General features: G+C 40.9%; 1 protein-coding gene across 9 annotated transcripts in view; it reads left to right on the forward strand.

Moving 5' to 3' along the window:
* Window positions 1-275: 275 nt before the first annotated feature.
* The window catches only part of lmo3 (LIM domain only 3), a 42,882-nt gene continuing 20,984 nt past the window's right edge, over window positions 276-22,173 (forward strand). Inside the window, exons 1-4 of one of the 9 annotated variants that reach the window (XM_079623765.1) lie at window positions 3,737-4,224; window positions 7,741-7,843; window positions 8,000-8,223; window positions 8,676-8,889. In XM_079623765.1, coding sequence (XP_079479891.1) covers window positions 8,196-8,223; window positions 8,676-8,889 — 242 coding nt within the window. In that variant the 5' untranslated portion in view covers window positions 3,737-4,224; window positions 7,741-7,843; window positions 8,000-8,195. Of the gene's footprint in view, window positions 1,260-2,718; window positions 2,969-3,583; window positions 4,225-4,892; window positions 5,357-7,740; window positions 7,844-7,999; window positions 8,224-8,675; window positions 8,890-22,173 lie in introns of those variants that run through there. The other 8 variants (XM_079623764.1, XM_079623766.1, XM_079623767.1 and 5 more) reach the window with 8 other exon arrangements.

The raw sequence follows: 22,173 nt of genomic DNA on the forward strand, positions 1-22,173 counted from the left end.
CTTCACTCTTTCCCTGGGTATTTGAGCAGGGAGAGAAAAAGAGAACGAGAGAGAGAGAGAGAGAGAGAGAGAGAGAGAGAGAGAGAGAGAGAGAGAGAGAGAGAGAGAGAGAGAGAGAGAGAGAGAGAGAGAGAGAGAGAGAGAGAGAGAGAGAGAGAGAGAGAGCAAAAAACGAGAGGGGAAAAAAGCTAGACTGAGCTCTGTCAATTGGAGTGAGTGCACTACTAAGTCTGGCTTCACTACAAAGGTTAGCAGATCTGACTGTCAATACTGTCAGAGGAATGGAGTCTTAGGGAGGGGAGGGAGCAAAGGAGGTGGAGACACGAAGGTTAGGTGGTGGGGGAGGCAGGAAGGTTTGCTTTGAGAGAAAGAGATACTTTGATATTTCGGAATGTTAGAAGGGTGAATGTGGAGAACTGGAGGTTGGGGATCTAATTACCGGGCCATAATTGGGGGCTAGGGAATAGGTTGCCGTCCTCTCAACTCGCTGCAGATCAATTATGTTAAGAGAACATCTGTAAGTAGAACTTAATGAGGTCCATTAGAGCAACATGCGCTGCCTTCCCTAACGGTGCTTGTCAGCTTCTTGGATGAGCTGGAGTGTGCTGCTAACTAGGGACCTGGTGAAGGTGCTTAAATAGGCGAGGAGACGTGCGGGCCGGCTCAGGTCTGTTTTGCTTTGCTGCCAGGGAGGGAACGAGACCACGAGCGAAGAAACAGCCGTCGTGGGGAGAAGGAGGGGAGTCTTTTTAGAGCGGGAGCGAGGAGGAGTTGCACTGAGGCGGGCTGCACGTTTTTAACCCGCTCGTCTGGAACTTGACAAGGGAACCGGCTATATTTGAACTACCATCTCGTCTTAATCGGCAACTTTTCCTCGGTACAGTATCTTTCAATCAGATTTTTTCCTCTTCAAACATAGTCTGATCTGCAGCCTCATTAAGCAGCTTGGAAGCTCTTTATTCGTGCAGTGTTTTAATTTGACCCTAAACCGGAACTAATTGGGTGCTGATTTTTGTTCTAATTAAGGTTGTTAGGATAAAGGATCTCAGGATCATTTCCAAATACTTTGTTTTCTCTCCTCAATAAGGAAGCGAAGAGTTAGAGTAGGTTGCGTCTATTACATTGTGAGTGGCTGTGGTGGGTGCGCGAGAGCATTAGATTCTCTGTACGTTACTAGCAGCGGTTTAAAACTGGGATTAAGTTGAAGCTTCCGTGAAATGAATGGTCGCTGGAGATGCTCAAAGGAGGCTTAAACCTTGGTAAGAGTACCAGGAAATATATTTTTTTTACTCCAATCCTCCCCGAAAAAGATTTTCCTCCCTTGTGAAGCCCTGTAATTAAACTCCCGCTCTCATTTCTACCACAAAAACGAACCTGCATTCCTCGTGCTCGGATGAAATGGGGTGGTCGTCTGTCGGATATCCCTCTCTTTGCTGACGTTATATTGCAAGTCTGTGTGTGTGTGTGTGTGTGTGTGTGTGTGTGTGTGTGTGTGTGTGTGTGTGTGTGTGTGTGTGTGAGAGTGTGAGAGAGAGAGAGAAAGAGGGGAGAGTGAGTGAGAGAGGGAGAGAGTGAGGTGAAATAATAAGCTGCTCTTCATTTTAACGACGTCCGTTCGCCAAGACTGCGCGCGCTTCCCTCCACGCGGGCTGGACTGTTCCGCGCGAGCGTCACGTAACGTGACGGACGGCTGTGTTCACCTCGCGCGGCACAGTCTGATGATGGCACTCTCTAGCTCATCACCCCCAATAATTCAGATATCTTCGGTGAATAATTGACGTGATGATAATGCGTGAGATGAAGTGGTGGCGGGAGGGTAGAGTAAGAAGAAGGGGTTACAGCGTCCCCTACTCTTCATATTCTCTCTCTCTCTCTCTCTCTCTCTCTCTCTCTCTCTCTCTCTCTCTCTCTCTCTCTCTCTCTCTCTCTCTCTCTCTCTCTCTCTCACACACACACACACACACACTCCCTTTTACTCAGCTTAAACCGTCTCCCCCGCAAATTGCATGATTACCAAGATAGCCCGCTTTGAAATAATTCAATCCATGACAAAACCTAATTACTGGCAGGTAATACCCTGTCAGCTTTAATGCATCTCATCACTCATAATGGAAGCGAGGAGCATTTTATGACCCATCTCATTACTGCTGTATTTTAGGCAGAGAGTGATTGGCATGGGGCCACAATCTTACCACTACTCAACTCTGTTACCATCAGTTCTCTGTCTCCACATTCTCAGTTTAGTCACTTCCAAACTGGGCTGACGATAAATGACTTCTTTTGGGCCATGACAGAAAATAAACTCTACAGTGAGTGTGTGATTATGTTTCCTTTTCTCTCTCTCTCTCTCTCTGCGTGTGTATGTGTGTGGGGAGGGAGGGTAGGTGGCACTGAAGGCCTGTGATTCATCCTACCTCGGTAACATGGGCATCAAGCAGTGCTAATTAGAGTGAACAGGTGTAACCAATGGGCGAGGAATAGCTTTAGAAACACAGGCTGAAAAAGCAACTGTGAAAAACAGCGAAATGTATTGCGTCCTCTCTCTCACCTACATACACAGTTACAATTTTTTTGTCCGGATATTCATGGGCTTTGATCTTGTAGGTGCACAGTGATCTCATAGCATGAAAGTTCAATAAGGCAAAATGTTCATTGTTTGGCCTGGGGTAATACAGCTTGATTTAGGCCTATAAGTGGAGGCAGACAAACCAGTGTAACACTTTCAGACAAGAGATCACACACAGTGCAAGATATCATAGGCTTATTTAGAAGTCAACAGATTTTTTAACTAAAAAGGGTATTTTTAAATGTGTGATTGGTGATTAAATATAAAACTGTCGGAAAGCTGATATGCCTTTGAAGTATACCTTAGATCAGTGGTTTCTAAGGGGTTACCTGGAAAGATTTTGGCTTAAGAACAGAAAACAAAATGATGAGTACCGGTACAAGTTTTATAAGGCACTACTTGGTGAGTGTGTTTTACACCAACAGTATTGTTTGTTGTTTATGTGACTTTGATGCTAAATGATATCCAACATGAACCAGAATGACACATTTCTGGTTTGGTGCAAGTAAAAGTGCACTTAAGGGACTTTAAGGAGAAGTAAGGAGAGAAAAAGGGCACTGCTTTAGATTACATCAATTGTTTTTCAAAATCAATCAAGACAGCTCTGATTAATATGGTCTGAACCAACATAGCCTATAAACAATTATAAATAGTGAATGAATTAGGTGTGTTGATTTTATATAAGACCAAAATATTCCTGGATTTGAAAACTGATCTGCGCCTGGCATGCTCAGCGGTGTGCAAGACCTGGTGTAAATGTTCCTTAGTGGTTTAATGCAAGCCCTTGTGATCAGTAAAGTACATGTTTGTCATTATCAAGAACCATTAAAAAAAAAAAAAAGGATTCTTGATTTATTTATATGATTTTTTTATTTTATTAAAAAGTTCTTCATGTCAGCAGCATACTGGCTTCTGGTTCCTTTAAAGCATCAGATGGTATTCTAAAGAATCAGAATGAGTTATTTGTGAAACTTAAGGTTATTACATAAAAGTGTATTTATTAGAGTGTATTTTCCTGCATTTAGAGGCAGACAATTACTAGTAAAACAGTTGCGCGTGCACAAAAAGCGGTCGTTAAAATGACAGGCACGTCTATGCATACATTAATGTATGTGTTTTATGAATTAGACTAGTTCTCCTATAAAACACCAGCACTGCGAATTTGTTGCCGAGCTTCTAAAACAAAGAGAGAGAGAGAGCGAGTCTAAACGTGTAGAACAGAGCTCATAGCATGTTTGCGCGCGCGTCTCAGAGAGGTGAGCATTAAGTTTGTGTTAGCGAGCGCGCGCTCTGTTACTCCGGCTGTCGGTAATAACCGAATGACCTTTTCCTCCTCGTGTAATGTCTCACTGGTGAGGGATTGGGTTTGAAGATAATAAAGCTAGGCTTCACTATTGCTCGTTCCTCACTCACTGATGGGCAAGTTGTTGTGAGCCTTCTCAGAATACTCAATACATGACGGCTCGCGCGAGAACACCTGTAGCTTTTGGTGCGAACAACTACTCGTAGATGATCCATGTGGACCTCATTATTTTCAACCTGAAGATCACTCTTATCCGCGGTGCAATGTCAGATTCGTGAACTTTTGCTCCGAGGAATATTGAGTTGGAGTCGGTGCTCTATCCTAAGTTAACCTTCTGCATAACTTGGTCAAGAAGGTGAGTGTGTTGTGCATTAATTGTCTTTTCCAAACGGACTTGTTCTCATTATTTTGCTCCTAAATACACTGCGAAACTAATTGCCTAATCAGCCGAGGTTGCTTTAAGTGGTCTTTGGTGTTTAATACAAAATGCAGTCTGTGCCTCACGTAGATGCATCGGATCATTTGCGCATGTGATTCAAATGATTTCAGATAAACTGATCCAGCAAAGCCAAAGTTAGGTGTGTTGTCATTTTTGCTCATTGTTGGACAAAAAGAAATGATGTTTATTTTACTAGCCTACATTGCAACGCTTAACATACATCCAAGCTATCTGCAATTTATCAAATATACATGACAAACAATAGATAGACAGTACTAACTCAATAAGACACCACTGGATATCTATACGTATAGGATGTGCATGAGCATTATAAGCATTTTTTATGTACGCACTTTATTTTCATTAAAGTTTGTAAATTAAAAATAACGATTAAGTCGGGGGATTCAGTGCACTTTTAAAGCTTGAACGAATTTGCAAAAGGTGTTGGTAATGTATTCAAGGTTTAATTCGTGTTTACATTCTAAAAAATATGGCATGCTTCATGTAGCCTAGTTCGTAAATGCAAGACAAAATATGATTTCGTTTTAGGTTATGCGAGTTCCTGTTTGTTGTCCCTTGTTTACATCCAACTTCGTGGCTTTTACTGTACGCGCACTGAAATAGGCGAATAGCGAGAGGCACGATAGGATTATAAGATTACGGCGCGCGCGAAGGGGTAAAGCATATGCCTTTGTCATCCGCTGTCATTTGTTCGCCGCCACTTGCCTCGCCACGGCTGCTGGTCGATCTAATTTCATAGTCGAGCACTGTTGTGACAAACGGAGTCTTAACAGCGTGTGGCGCTGAGCGATAGCGGCTCGCTCTTTCTTTTTTTCTCCCCTCCCGTGTTTTGTTGATTGGTGTTTTCGACGTTTTCACTCTTTTCTGGCGAAGCGAGGTGGATTGTTACTTGTAACAAAAGCGAAGCACCCTCGCGCGCATACAGCTGCTCACTTCACGCGCATCTTGGCTCGCGCCTCGTCTTGTTGCATGGTGTTTCTGGGAGCCGAAGCGGGTCAACCAATGCAGAAAAGGGAGAAAAGTTTCGGTAAGAGCTCTGTTTTGCATCATATCAACGTGAGTGTGATGTGTTTAAATATGTGGCTAAGTAGTTGGGATGCTTCTATGCGTATTGCAGCAGTTTTGTCTAACCGTAGGCAGCTGCATTTTACCGAAGCCAGGCATTTTCGTCATTTTCCCCGTGGTTTGCTTAAACAATTGTAAAAAACGTTAATATGGTGTGCCGTTGCGTATCATTGTGTCTAACACGTTAACGGTTTCATTTCGTCATTTTGCAAGCTGCAAATCTTATTGGCCTTTTCCGTGCACTACGCTGCCATGGCAACAGTAATTAAACTGATAAGAGGGTGAAATGTCAGCATCTCCGGCTCGCGCAGCTGTGATGTGAAATCAAATTGGTACTTTGCTCTCGGTGTTTGCCAAGTCTAGCCTGAAATTTCCCCTTCAGTATCTGCGAACAGTGAAGCGCACAAAGAGCGTATGCGAACGGGACATAATGAAAGATCTGAGTAAGCGAGCAAAGACAAAAAAAGACTCATGTCCCACACCTATAGGGATGGGCATACCGATTTTAGTTGAGAAGTCCATTGCGCGTAACGATTCCGAAGCCTTAACGGTTCCATTAATGATTAGTACTCTTGAGGAATATAATGTAAGAAACTGTGATTCGTTTTGCTTTTACTGCCCTTAGTAATCTATTGCCAATCCACGAGTTTCAGATTTTAGTAGAACCGATCTAACAAATAAGAAAATAAATGTATTTCAGTTCTTTCAAACGATGGGTTTACACAGGCTATACTTTTCATAGACTTCTCAGAGGCGCCATGTGGTGACATTTAATTAAGTATTGATTTATTTGTTCTGAAATAGCCATACCACTGGGTACAAGTTCTCATAATGCGTATTTGTATGTACATCTCAGTAAAAACACTGTTTTAAGTCTCACGAGCCTTAACACATAACAGCATGGTTAATTTCGAGTCGAACATGACTAAAGTAATAATTGCGGTTCAATCAAGCGTCAGGATAAATTCAGTAACAGCTCTTAGGCTACTGATTCAAAAGAGTGTTAGAATCACTTAAAGAACCGGCTCATAAGAGTCATTTAGGACCTGGACTACACTTGCGCTGCATGTTTTTGATTCACTAAAAAGAACCGATTCATACGAGTCATTCGTTCCTGGTTTGGGCTATGTTGGTCGCGCTGTAGCCTACGTTTTAGAGTCATTAAAAATAACCGACTCATAATAGACATTCGGCAAGGAATCGAACTACACTGGTCACGGTGTATGATTCCAATTCACTAAAAAGAACCGCTTCATAAGAGTCATGCGTTCATGAATCGGTTACGTTGGAGATTCATAGAACATCAGTGCACTATCAAAGTAGTTCTGTACACTGTTCTGTATCAGTGGATAAAATGGCTACCTAGGCCCAATTCCAATGTGTTAGATGAATCTTTTGCTCATCATTTGATATAGGAATATAAATGAGGCCCCGAACATCCCACACTTCCATTAGAGAACATACAAATTGGACATCCAGGCTTTTGAATAGAAGGGCTAGTTAATTTGTCCCACAATCGATTCATTTGTGACCAACCATGATTGTGGACAGAGGGGAGTCGAAACTCTAACTTCTTTGGCTTGGTAATGAGAGGCGGGGACTTTGTTGTGTTAACCAGGCGAGCTGGGACGGTGCGGATGAGTGGGACAGAACAAGGATGCATAGCAGAGGAAATCAGCCGTGTGCTCCTCTTACAATCCAATCCAGCCAATTAAAAGCTCAACAGCTTAAACACAATGGGACAAACAGCGTGGTGGTGCTACCTGTCTGATGTGCCTCCTTGCTGTTTTCCCCTCATCAAGCCCTCTCCTTTGAATAAACTCAAAATAAAGCGACATAAAAACACCAGCGAGGTCGAAGGAATCATCATTATCCCTTGCCTCATTTTCATTGAATGTTCCTACATCTTAACGAGCATGGTCCTACAGCCGAAAGAAGTTGTTCACAGTCTAAGCCTATGGTACTGCATCAGATATTTGCTCTAGGCTATAATTATGACCCTAGAGGGATCGGCTACCTGCTGTTCCTTTCCCTGCATTGTAATGCTCAGTTGAATTGAAACAATTTCACACCTGTCCTCAGTCTTACTAATTGGTGCACTGTCTTGTTTATTTTCTGTGAGGGCCAACTGCCACGCTTTTGGCAAATCATTTTTGAAAGTAATTATCGTCAAGGCCACATGTTAAAAAAAAAAAAAAAAAAGAGAGAGCGGCAAACTCTCTCTCTGTTAGGTAGAGCAGAGTCTTAATGGTCTCCAAATGTGTTGACATGCATCCAAAAATAAAATTTCAACATTTACTCACCCTCGTGTCGTTCAAAACCCATATGACTTTCTTTCTTCTGCAGAACGCAAAAGATGATGTTAGAGATTGAAAGCCTTGATTCACGTTCATTGCGTATGTTTTATCCATACCATGAAGCTGTCAAACAAGTTTGTAATGACACGAGGGTGAGTAAATGATGTCAGAAATGTCATTTTTGGGAAATCTACCTAAAAAACACTAAATGTTACACCAAATGTTTTACAAACTTTTCTTGTCAAGAGAGATTCATGAATTCCAAACAAGGCTTTTTAATCTCATATTCCTCTATGAATGTATTTCAGCGAGATTGCCCGGACAACGCATCGCGGCGAAGAGCGCATTATAACTATCCCGAGGGAGGTCCTCAATTCAGACAGAGACACTCAATTTACCACAGCTGAGAAATCTCTCGGTGACCCTCTCACTCAAAGTTCGCAATTTCTCACTGCTCGCGCTCTCACCCCCCTCCAAGAGCACCATATACATTAGGTGGAATCTATGGCTCTGACAGCTTCTCCTGCACAAGGTGAGAAATGGGGACCGTCTCCGTGGCAGGACAACGGTTCAGAACCAGACGTACTTGTAAAAATGTAGGACAGAAACTTTTTGGGCCAGGACAAAAAGAGGGGCCGGAGTGGTGGCGTGGGGGGAGTGGGGTACAGCTTACTTTCCTCTGTATGGAAGGAGAATACTAATTACAGGCCTTCAGCATGAGCCCACATTGTTCCCTCTCTACCCAACAAAGCCCTTTCACGCCCTGTAAAGGGCTACACAATGCCTGCTCTGGGGGCAAGCTTTGGCCCCTCCCCTAAAGAGGGGGAAGAGGAGGATGTTAGCTACATTGGCTTCTTGTTATCGTTGACTAAAAAGTGTGTGTTCATCTTTTGACTGAAATGCAGAGCACATGATTTTACCTGCAAAAGTAACCAGGGACCATGTTCTCACCTTCGTGTCGCCCCTTGTTGTCTTTCTCCGCAGGTATACAAATGCTCTCCGTCCAGCCGGACACCAAGCCAAAGGGCTGTGCCGGCTGCAACCGGAAAATCAAGGACCGCTACCTGCTGAAGGCCCTGGACAAGTACTGGCACGAAGACTGCCTCAAGTGCGCCTGCTGCGACTGCCGTCTCGGAGAGGTGGGCTCCACGCTGTACACCAAAGCCAACCTCATCCTCTGTCGGAGGGACTACCTACGGTAAGAGGAAAAAAAAGCACTATTTGTATCATAACACGCACTCTAGACACTACACGCACAAAATGTCACTGAAAACAGCTGAATCTGTACCACATTCAAAAGAGACCTCTCTGACGGCCTTATGTCAAATTCCAAACAAAGCAAGTGCCACAAAAAGCCATATTGCTGTTAACACTGGCTTTAATGGCCGCCCTTAACGCCCAGAGTTCTCCCATGCTGTTAGATATCCTTTGCTCTTCATAATAGAAAAGGAGCTCAAAGGGGATCTTTATGAGCCTATAAACTGCTCCCATTTCTGTGAGTTTTCAATGGATTCACTTGTTGGATTCAATCAACACACCGAGGCTTGATAGAAGGACATTGTTTAGCAAAAGACCAACCTGGTTCTTGTTCAATCAGCTTACCTTTGTCCACTGATGGAAGGTTTCCCTTAGAAACCCAACCTCTCAATTCCATACTTTTCTCTATCTATGTCCCCAACATTAGTATTAAAGCAACAAGTCTTATAGTGTACATTTTTGGTTAACAGACAAACATAGACTCTAACATCTTTAGTGTCTGGTCATTCGTGATATGCAGTTAACTTGTGAAGCAATCAAATCAATTTCAATTATTTTCAAGTAGATTAAAAGCAAAAAAATAATGACACATTCTACAGTATGTGCAAAGAAAGCATCACTCAAACTTCTCAAAGTGACCAGAAAATAGCAATATTCTACAAAAAGCATCCTCCAGAATGTATGACAATCAAATTGAAATAATCTGAAGTCTAATAATCAGAGAGTTTGTTTTTCATGGACTTTACATGACTGAAGAGGTGTGGTATTTGACCTTTGATTGGCCACAAGCAACTTACAAATATTTATTTTTTAATTACTGTCATTATTTGAAATGTTTCATTAAATAAATATTTTTAAATAAAATATGAATACATCATATGAAATATAAAAATAATAAATAAATATTATATCATTTTTTCAAATTATATATAATTTTTTCATCATCTCACATTGGCATTGCTACTACTTGTTTACACTATATGATGTCACAAGTGCGTACACTTAACCTAAGACAATGGCAGGATATTCTCTGCATCTCTGTGAACTTTAGGAATGAATCATTTAGCTACCACAGCATTATTACGCTGTTCATTTTGCAATATTTAAAAAAAATGATACAATCATGCAGCTATACTCTAGGTCTACAAAGCAGCATTTTGTTCTCTCTTAGTGTCTCTACCTAATAGTTACACATGCTCATGTTAGTAAACTCGCGTACACGTGTGCACAACTGTATGTATATAAAATGGTGTAAATGCTCAACGGGACGCTCCAGGGAGTCACAGCTTTGTGAGCGTGCTAGAAGCTACAGTAGGCAGGAGGCGCTTTGAAATGGCACAGTTCATTTAATTTTGGCATGGGCGATGAGAGAGTCTCCATTAGGCGCGGTACACAAGCAGGCTTTGGGGAAACGCGACTGTAAAGCATCGCCAGAGGGCCAGAGGCAGGCTGAGATTACCATCTTGCAGTAAGCCTCATTGACTGTGCCCTGCTAAACTGCATCTTCATTCACGACGACGCTCACAAGTTTGTGCCTCAAACAACAACGGCGACGAGATAGATGACTCCATATGTGTCATTAGGAGACGTGTAGATCAGTCTTCGTGGTGGCGGTTTGAAATGGATGCACCTGATAAGGTTCTTGTGCATGTGTATGTTCTGCAATATCTCTCTTAATAATTTGACAACACACCTCACCGATAGCAAGGCAGGAGAGAGGCCAACTGCGCCCATGTGATTCTTTCATCTTCAAAGTTCAAGGTGACTGAATTGATTCGATTCTGGGCATCACATGAGTGGTCTTCCAGCACCTCCAGCTCGCGGTCTCCTCGCCAGCAGCAAATTAGGGGCGAGTGTGGCACGGTCCCAGTTCCTCAAATCACATCTGCAACACAACAAAAGAAAAGCAGCCTTCATTGACGAGCCAATCAATCGGCAGTTCTACAGAGCGCTCCAACGAACTCCCCTCGATTGGATCGTTTCCTTATTTATTTTCCTAAGTTAGTGCCGACGAGATGAGAGATAGACTTAATCCCTTCCTCTTTGTTCTGTGTTCTATTTTGCTCGTTCTTATTCCAAGTAAATTATGCTTGGATTTATTATACAAGATTCCCCACCCCCACGTCTGCACAGAATCAATCCAGTCCTGTTTAGCAGTGTGGCATGTTATTAAGGCTGACATAACCAGGGTTAATAGAATTCTTCAGGGGTCTACAACCATGAGCGATGTGATCCCACCAGCTGAGAAATAATAATCCCTATCGCAACACACACAAAAACAAATTAAATAAGAAAAAAAAAAGATTTATGCCTTCCCGGACCTGTCTCCCTTAGTACGTATTATCAAATATGATGTGGGGTTTTTTTGTAGTCGAAGGGAGAGGCAGAAATCGTTTTGGTCTGGGGATAGAATATCATTCGATTCATATTCAAAGCATCAAGAAGGTAATTATTGATGGAAAGCATTATCGGGTCCGACTCTATGCTCGTGTTGCTCTCAAAATATGGGTAAATGGTATTGGCCTGTCAAATCAACAACAAATGATTCTTTTGATACCGTGCGGACATCTCCATTGATGATAAAAGTAATAACCGGCGTGCCAGTGTTTATGCCGATGCGGTTACATTTCATAGCGGGGAGCGATAAAGTTAAAAGGCACAGACAAAAAAGCGACGGACACATTTAAGTTGAGAAACGGGCAGAAATGAACCCTGTCAGAAACTAGTTACAGACAGGAAAGCCCATGATGCAAGCAGGGAGAGGGAAGCTGTTAGGCATCAGTTAATGGAAAACTGTAAATTTCAGGCATCCATTTTAAAGACAGCGCTGGGTGACCACTTATTTATTTATCTATCTATTCATTCATTTTTTTTTAAATCCAACTTCAATTTTCCTCTACAGTGGTTTTACTAAGATTGTAAATGCAAGCAAACTCACAGAGCAGTCAACATGACTGGATTTATTACCGTTATGGAAAGCTGGCTATCGGTGAAAGATAACCAACATGTAAAGCATGGTTTGGTTGTAATAACTTGTATTTTTTCCCGCTCTCGCCCCTCATTCAGGAACCACTCTGTGGTCCGCATCTACCTTGTGCTGTGTAAACTTTTGGAAATGAACCATAAAAATGTATCTTTCACTTTTTCATACAGTATTTGTATCTGGAGTCACGCGTAGATTGTATGCATTTATGCATGTGCCATATGTTTATCTGTGGGTCAACAAAATAAGAGCAATCTTTAAAGTCAGGAATTTATGCTGAACAGAATGATTCATTTTGGTTGCACACTCACAGATAAAGATATAATTACTTTGTTGTTTGATCATGAAATGATGATTTCAGGATGTACATTTTAAACGACAGCACGGTGCCAAGATAAAGTAGTTGTATTAAAAACTGCAGGTGGCTTACATACTTTATAAAAGAAAAAATTGCAGTCATTGCTCTCCGCATCCATGCAAAGTGATGTTCGGCTACTATCGCCCTTGAAAACATAAGAAGCATCATACTTGGGTTTGTGCCATTGAGCAGTCCAAAGAGTCACCACCTAAGGAGACAGAGACAAATTATTTGAAAAATTGCAGTATGTGGACCTCAACACAAACTGTGTCCAATCAGCTATTTTAGTTTAATCTATGGTTTGGGTGCTGTGCAGGTGTGCAATACTCATTTTTTTTTCCTCAGCTAACCTGCTAACACTCTCCTTGTAATTTTGAAAAGGTCACAAATGCATAACTTCTTAGTTCAGAAGTTGTCTAGTTCTCCTGTGCTCTAGTTTACGCCCTCAGCTGATAAGAGCAATAATTCTCAAATATAAACGCATTTATTGTTAGCTGACATGACACTAAAGCAACAAAGTCGTTGCCGTGTTGTCTGTCAAAGGTTAGCCCGGTCTCTCCGGCGGGACTAGCGCAGTGCAGCCCGGTGTAGTTTGTCTTGTGTTTTCTTCAGTTGTTTTGAAGCTAGCTGAAAGATTGAGGCCATCTCTCGTTCTAATGACCAGTGCAGATGTTCACAAACAGAGCAGTGCTCTCGGTCTCTGAAGGGCTTTAAGCAGGGCTTCGGTTAAAGCAAACACAGAGTGCTAAAACAGAGCATTTCTAGCATTTTACTTTGCGTTTTACTGCCTGGATCGATATTGAGGTTTAACTAACGTGACGATTTCGCTGTTGTCAAAATACTCAAGCTTTTCCAGGAACTTTTACTTCAGTAGCCATGTACAGTACCATGATAAAATGGTACATTGCTGGTTTTTGTCATACACACACACTAGAGAGAGACAAGCAGGTTGACCTCTATCTCATACGAACTTTGATATTAACGGCGTTGTTCATTTGGTTAAAATAAAATTCTGACTGGAGTTAGGATTAACTTTAGTTAAAAAGCTTGTTTTGGATGGTAAGTGTAAGTGAAACAAAAAAGTAGAAGCATTTTGAATTTTTGTAAAGAAATATCTAGTTCAATTCTGCTGTTTGTCACTCTGTTTTGGACTTGTACTGTATATAGATTTATGTATTTTTAGGGGCATTTGTTGTCAATTTACTTATTCAAGTTTAATACCTAACCCTAAACGATTTTTTTTTTGTGACCAATAAATAATACTCCAAAAAATAAATGATCAGAGAGTTTAAATGGCTTCAATGGAATTACTTACTTTTAGCTTTTAATTATCTTTAATTTGCAACTTTAAATTTAGAGTATGCTTTGAAAGCTAAATTAAAAAATTAGGATAAACTGTTCAACTGACATATTTGAGGTAATGTTAATGTTTTTGTACCTACATAGTGAGATGGTGAGACACTTTAAAGTATATATTTTCAGGTTAATATAATAAATATTGTTTTGAAATACAATCCATGCCCAGACCATTTCTAGTCTACAGCAAAGCGACTGCCATAAAACTGAGGTGAAATATGCTCTTTGAATAAAGACTATTAAGATAAAATCCTTTAATGACACATAAAACAAAACAGTTGACAGAAGAACAATTTACCATTCACGTTGAGATGTTTCACTTCAGTGCGATTACAATGCTACACAACACTTCAAACGCATGTTGTTTGGTTTTAAAACATTAAGATTCTTTATGAGCATCCTGTGTTACTTTTGTTGGCAGCGCCATCTCTAGCTGACAAATTTCTAGGCCCTGGGGGACGTGTTTGCAAGGTCTGCTTTTGAAAACACTCTGCACCCTGCATAAAGCTGCTTTCTGTGGGTGCACCTGTGCTGTAATTGTTTTTTCCCTTTCCTGTCTTTTAAACAATGGCTTTTTCTTAAAGCTAATGAAAGAGTATTAAAGTATTAAATGAAAGAAAAGAAAGTATTATTGTCATTTATAATTACAGCCTTGTGATGTAAAACATAACGTATTACTTTTGTTTTTAAGTCTTGCGATATTTGCATGATTTTTTTTCCATCTTTGTTTGTACAACACAGTCTAATTAGCCAACAAAACAATTGTCTAAATCTCTAGTATGTGGGAAGTTGATGCATAATATGTCCATCCATTTTTTTTTTTTTTTTTTTAAATGAATGTCTGAGGGAAAATTAATAATTTAGGTACTGTGACTGGTCACAACATCCATAATAATTAAAAACAATGAGTAAAGTGTTGGTTAAAAAAGGTTTAGACATCAACTTTCCAAAAGTATTTAATGTCCAAACCATAGCTCACTGAGAGTTTGATATCCAACCTTCATTTTGGCCTTATGAACTCTGATGACTTTAAGGAGGTAAATCCTCAAAGAGAGGGGCTCCAATAGGAGTGGGCTTTAGTGTTGCGGGATCACACACACTTGAGGTGTGGATTCAGCGGGTGTGCCGTCTCTCACGGCCCCGGATAGCGCTCAGTCTCAACGGCACTCGTTACAACAGAGCACTCAGCGTGTACAAAAGGGTTTCTTCCCGGTGAAGGTTTTAATGGTGTTGCGGCTCTGGACACTTTACCTCCTTATCCCCCCCGTCTCATTAGACAGCCCCTCACCGTCTTCTGTTTCTTTCTGCTTTGATACTGCAAATGAAACCTTGTGATGACCAGTTTTCATGCAAGCCAGGTTTTCATTTTAACTCGAGAGTACATTTGTTCAGCTAAAAATGAATCATTTGCGTGTTGTTTTAAACTCGTCTTTAAACCTTCATCTGTGGAACACGAGGAGAAATTATGAAGAACGCACAAGTCGCCTTTTTACATCCAATTACAAGGAACAGAAACTTTCTTAAAGATTGAACGCTCCGTACAGATTGTTTTTTGGTGCACTATTCCTTTATCATTTGCTCTTGAATTTGGGACACTTTCAAACTAAGCCACACTGATGAGATAAATGCAAATTCAAATATAAAATGTAGTTTTCAAACACCTATGTAGGTACCCGAGAGTTCGTGAAAAGTATTATAAGAAAGTACAAGCTATATACAAGCTAATATAACATAGCACAAGCTATAAATCTACTACAACAGCTACAATAATGACCCCCAAAAAAAGTTTAAAGGGCACCTATTATGGAATTTTGAAATGTATCTTTCATGTAGCGTGTAACATAGATCTAAGTGAACAAAAACATCCTGCAAAGTTTGAAATATGAAAGTGCACTGTATATAAAGTTATTGTCTTTCAAAAGTAAGAGTCGACTCTGAGTCATTTTTATGAATCGTTAGAAGACCGAAGCTTTTTCTCTGACTAGATGACGTCAACTTGTAAAGTTATTTGAATACGATACGCCCACTTATTGCGCTCCAAGGCAAACTTGAAAACATCATGGCGACAAGACGCTGTGTTCTGAAGTGCAACTCAAAAGCCAACTTTTTCCATCTGCCCAAGGAGGAGCATTTGAAGACTAAGTAGCTACAATTCATATAACTATACCACAGAAGTATAGTCCGAGTCTTGTGCTTTGCTCGCACCATTTTGAAGATGATTGCTTTTTAAATGCACTCAAACTTGGATTCGCGAGGCGGCTGATATTGAAGGAAGGTTCAGTTCCAAGTGTATTTGCATCAGCTTCCTCCTCCGTATCACAACCTGTAAGTGTTATTAATAATTGTTGCTTTTATGTTTTATGTAGCATGCTTAATAATTATTTTGTTTGTTGTGTAAGCACCGTTTAGCTTCTAGGTCTTCAATGACAATTGTATTGAGATATGTGAAGTGTTTGTCGTTGTTTTCGGAGTTGTCTTAAAGAATAGAATATAATACCTCGTAGTAACGTAACTGCATTTTTTTTTGTAAAACCGTTATGTTTATGCATCGGGCTAACGCAAACAAAGACTGATTGTGCTTTTACAATATGAATTCTGGTCTATGCTCGCTAACATAACATTAAATTCTTTATCTTATTTTTAGTTTTTTACTACAAAATACAAAGCAGTGGACTATAATCATTATTATAACACGATTTAATTGATAAAAGCATCATTGTACTCCGTGTTAAACAATAGGCTAAGTATTATCTCTGTAAACACTGCTGGGTCATCTGACCAATCGCAGATTAGCGTCGCGCAAAGGAGGGGTTTGGAAAAGTGAGTCGTTGAACGAATCATTTGGGAGTCGGTGAGCAAATCAGGTAAAAATAAATGCATATTATACGAAAACAAAAGTGTTTTTTGACATTGCATGCACGTAAAACTGTTGTTGGGGACTCCCTAAACAACATTAGGAACATTTTAAATGTCATAATAGGTGCCCTTTAAAGGTAAGAATTTTACCGTCTTTTTACGCGCTTGCCCACTGTTTGTTTATTTGTTCCCCCTTGGCATCCTGTATGATTCGTGCCCCTGGAGGCTGCACAGCGAGCCTCTAAACAGCAACGGCCGCTCCACCGCCACAAGGTGAACTATTCCCCGCTGTGCGTTATTATTAATAACTGTCAGCCAGAGGGGGTCACCCACGACAACTCCTTGAAAAGAACCCAGGGCAAGGCAACTAGGCCGCAGCTGGGCGCCTTGTAAAACAATACCCCATCCCCCCCTCCCTGCTTCCCCAGAGGATGAGTGCTTAAGGCAGGAATAATGCATGGGAGCGATTGGGGAGTAGGGCACGGCCATGTTTCCAGCCGTGAAAAATTAAGATGTCACCACCTGGCACTGTTAAGCATACCTTTTGCCAGAGCACGAAGCTATCTATTAGAACAGGACAGGGCAAAGACAGAGTGTTTGAATGTCTCACTCCCCACTTCCACCTCCAGTCACATTTCCCTCTGTCGTCCCACCCATTTCTGTGGCCTAAACTTTAAAAATAAATAAATAAAATGAAGAAAAGGAAATTCCATGATTTACTTTTTACAATATATTGTAAGTAGTTTTAAAAATAATAATAATGTATAAAATGTAATTTTTTATATTTATTATAGGTATAAAATAACATAAAATCTACTTAAACAAATCATTTATTAATTTAAATTGACTGTACCTATACAACGTTAATGATATAATATACATTTCTAATTATTTATAAAATTATAATAATTTATACAAATTGCATTATAGATTTATAATTAATATTTAATGTATTGAAAACAAATAATTCAAATGTATTACCATTTACTCATCTGTGCCTGCACTCTAAAAAAATGCTGGGTTGTTTTAACCCAACTTTGGGTCAAATATGGACAAACTCAGCTGTTGGGTTATATTTTTTAATTACATTTTTAACTCAACATTTGGGTTTGACCATATTTGACCCAAAATTGGGTTAAAACAACCCAGCATTTTTTAGAGTGTATATAATACAATTGAATAATATAACTATTACTATAGTTTAATATAATATTATAAATGATTAAATATTTAAAAAAAAATATTTGAAAGAATATAATATATGTTTAGTATTTCTGAGCAATCCCTTTAAACAAATTTTGTAAATCGTTGTATTACTGTATTCACTTGCTACACTGAGGCACAATATATTAGTCTACAGCTCAAGGATGTATAAAATTAACTTGGCTCTGAACAATTTTTTTGTCTTTGCAAAGAATCAGTCTTTTAAAAATAGCGGCTTTTGTTGTTCTCTGCATAGTTCCATTCCTGTGGTCAGAGCAATTCCAAATAAGTGTTCCTCCAATCTCCCTACACCACCTCTAATCCAACAAGTTTCCATTAAAATGAATGTTATAACTGAAACAGGGTGCCGGAGATGTGTGTGGGAGGGTAGTGACAGCAATTTATTTGTGCTCACCTCCTCTCCCGTGCACTCTCACTTTGAATGCATTACAAATCCTGCTTTAATTTTCTCCACTGTACCACATAGACATCCAGCTACATCACTCCAATCTCTCCAAATGAAATTGGTTTTGGAGGGGTCAGAGTTCAGTGCACTGGTCTGTGTTATGATTTCCATCTAATCTGGGAGAGGACTATAAAGACCTAATCCGCCCTACCTTTTCCAGGCGCTGCTGCACTCTTGAGCCAGCGTATGGGAACCTTGTAATAAGCCGAGAGAGGAAGGAGGGGAAAGAGGGATGACTGTTTTTCAAGTCCTATTTGTTTTGTGGATTTATGGCATGCAAAATGTTGGATGGCTTCAACTGTGCCACGAGTAGACCGACTCCATGAGGCCAAGGCTAGATTAACTGTCAACTTTGACCCTGCTTGCTGATAGTAAAGGGCCACCCAGGGGCTTCAGATGGGTTTGATTTGGTCCAGAGCAAGAATAGGAACCCCTGTGGATTTATTGCCTTGGACTGCCACCGTTTCCCCACGAAACAACGAGAGCGAGAGCCTTTTTCACTGAAGTTAAATGTCCATCATTTGCCTCATTTTATTGCTTTATACCTCTAAATGTAATTTTATTTTAATGTGTTTCGCTTCACTGGAGTTTTTATTAGAGTTGTTGTACTACTGTATATCTCAGCTTGCACCTGCCAAATGAATGTGTTTACTTTGTCCCAAGAGTGAAATTGGCTGGACAGTCGTGCAAAAGATGGACAATCACAAAGCATTAGACAAATGGCTTTGAAATACTCTGTTTGCAGAAAGCCATCATTTTGTATTCATGACGCCTGACGGTAGCAGGTGATACCGTGTAGGATTGCTACAGCTAAAATTGTCGTCCGTGGAAAAACACCTTGCTAGCTTAGGAACACATGCTCTAAAACACGACTACCTGCTGGGTGTGACATTATCTGTTATAGTAACGCTGGAGGAACTGTTTTTTGCTGCTCATAGTACCTTTCAGCGTATTCAGCTGTATTCATTTCTGTTTTTTTTTTTTTTTTTTGCTTTGTCTTTGTATATACACACAGTTCTCTAATGATTTGAACACAGTAGAAAGCAAGGCTGCCAAGACATTGTGTACATCCATCAATGACAATAGGCGTCAATAACGTATAGTGACATTGAAAGAAAATGTTGTAATGTTAAGTCTCCACTGGATAAATAGGTGCGTATGCACCTAAATGTGTTCTTACCCTCATTATTCCCTTGTCTGTTTGAGTCCCTAAAGCCGTTGAACGAGGTTATTTTAAGCTTGAGTCAAATATTGCCTTATGAGGCTTCATTTTGGTAGAGATGACTTTTCCCAAAATAGTTGTCGTGATACATCTCGTTGTCGAAAAAGCCTCCACGGGCATTACGACCATATGGGCGCTTCATTTTTCCCAGCACTCTTGTCATTACATTAATTTTCAGAAATTGTGGCCATCGCTTAATGCCAAAATTAAATCCTGCACCTGCTGACTGGACTCAATGGGGCGATCACTCCTGTACCCTGAACTTAACTTTCTACAGCAGACATTTATGTGGATTTCTTTTTCCTCTGCTCCAAACCATTTGATATCGTTGCTCCTCAGAGATTAACCTTTATGCCCTTGATAAATGCTCTATATTGACATCAAAGGAATGGGGAAAATGGCGCAAGGCCTTCTGGGAAGAGGTCCGGGAGCTTCCTCAAAGAACCCAGGCCCTGGCTCTCCTAAGCGAGAAGCCATAATCTGGGCAGAGCGTATGGAACTTACCGCTCGTCTTTGTCTTTTTAATTAAACTTGAGCACAGTTTTGAGGCTATTTGACCTTTCTCAGCCCCCTCTTTGTGAGGATTGCCGTAGGTCATTTCCATGCATATATTACCTCATTTGAGCTCTTCTCTGCTTCTAGTGAGTCCATGATCCGCTTGGATTTACAGATTAGGTAGAGGTGCGGCTGAAGAATATCGGCCACATATTATATCTGCTGTTGGGGGGAAAATATTGAAGATCAAGTATATCATTTTAGGGAGGCCTGACTGCGCATTAGTAAGCGAGAGATTTGTGCTTTTAGAAGACTTTAATAGGTCTGTATGTTCTGTAACTGTCAAGCATGTTTTTCTTTCTAATTTTCAATTTTAATTTGAAATTCAGTGTTCTTTTACAAGAAGCAGCATTGCCTTGTCTGGCACAGCTGTGGTCGGGGATGTGGTGCCACTGCATCCTTGGCTGGCATCTCTTCTCTGCCGGCATGTGAGAGTGTGATAACCAGCCTTGTCGCTTGACACGCCGAGATATGCAAGCCCCTCTGCTGCCCCCAGAGCTTTGGCAGACACCGATCGGCTTTTGTTTCTGGGTTGCGAGCTTGGAAGCCATCCGCCATCTTGGCTCACGACACAGCCATTTGAAAACCTTGCAGCTCATTCTCCAACCTCCTAGAACAATCCCTCCAAAACCAACTCCTCTTTTACCTGTGATAAAGCAACAGACCCAATCCAACAAACAAGACAGGAATGGATTCTCTGCCCTGAGAGTAAGGCCGAATAAATAAACCCTACTCTTCTGAAGCATCGTCTAGCATGGCCTGGTAGCTTTTAAACTATTCATAGCGATTTGTGCAGAGTAACAAAGACAACCATGTTGTTGTAGGATCAGACGCAAGCACAAAAAAAAGTTATTTTGGCTATCCCTTTGCCATTAGGTGTAAACCCAATTTGGGCTGCATCACAATCTCATAAAACCTACACCCCCAGTTTACGGTTTTCTCTTCAAGTGCATGTGTCGTAGTCTGTAAATCCGCAAGCTCTTTTTTAAAAATCCCAGCTGTTTGGCTGAGAAACACACCGAGGGCTAAAATGGAAGATCTCAGGCTTATTGTTTAAGGCGTTCTCACTCCTTGCATTCACACTTTCTGAACATCCAATTATTTAGTACAGCTTGGTGGGTCATTGGTCCAAGCAAGTTCCCTCTCTCCAGACCTGTCTGCTATGCTTACACCTTTAGTCTGAAGAGCCGCTGATGGCATGAGTCCTTTTTACTGTGATAAGTTTGCAGTTTTCAAGAGACCACAATGCCTCTTAGTATCTAACTGGAGCATCTACGGCTGTCTCTTTCACATGCAAGTTTAACAACCAAACGGAACAAAGCACCGCAGCCCCAACTCACACCTCTGACCTTCTCTGAAATGCTTGCTTTAGGGCTACAATGCTATGTATGTGTTACCCTCACATAACAAAGCTCACTCTGGAATACAATACTATCTTCGTCTATGTGTGACTGGCAGCTCTACGGACCTACACAAGGCAGTCAACTCCACTCACCGAGAGTTACACTGCAGTTCGTGAGTACATGCTTGGCCTCAGACCCTCAGTTGCAGCACCTTAGTAATGAGCCTTTTATGGAGATGAAGAAGGGGGAAGATAACAGAAGATCCTTTCATGGTAGTCTGGAAGTGGTGGGGGTTTAGTGGAGGAACCTCCAGATGGTGATTGGTCCATGTCAGCCCCACTTACAGGGGCTTGATTTGGATAGGGAGCACAGTGCAGCGAGCCCCCTGTGCTCAACCCCTGAGCGACTTCTCAATTAGTGTGCTGCCTAGCGGAACTGTGAGACGCTGCTGGATGCTCCTCACCTCAGCCCCTCAGCTCCAGGCACACAGCATCTGCCAAAATATCTCATATGATCACATGGTCAGGCTTATTTTGCTGTGGATGTTACATCAATACACATGCTTCTATCGAGAGCAGCAGACCAAAGCGTAGCCTGACTGAAAAGTGCAGAAGGCACACAATTTTTTCAGTATTGGTAAACACAGATGCATTCGCTAAAGAGCTCTGCTTGCAAGACTTTAAATGCTTTCTCGTCTCAAACTTGTTTGATTATTCTGACTATAATCAAAATTCTGCGTTCCCCCCTATATTTAAGTTGTAAATAAAGTATCTTATTCTTTATGTTAATGGTGAGGGTGAGACCAGTCAGACCTAGTTGCTCAACTGTGCTTGTGTAAAATGAGATGTAAATGCAGCCGTTTTAACGTCCTACTTTATTCATG

Source organism: Phoxinus phoxinus, assembly GCF_949152265.1.
Source record: "Phoxinus phoxinus genome assembly, chromosome: 9".
NCBI classification, from domain to species: Eukaryota; Metazoa; Chordata; class Actinopteri; order Cypriniformes; family Leuciscidae; genus Phoxinus; species Phoxinus phoxinus.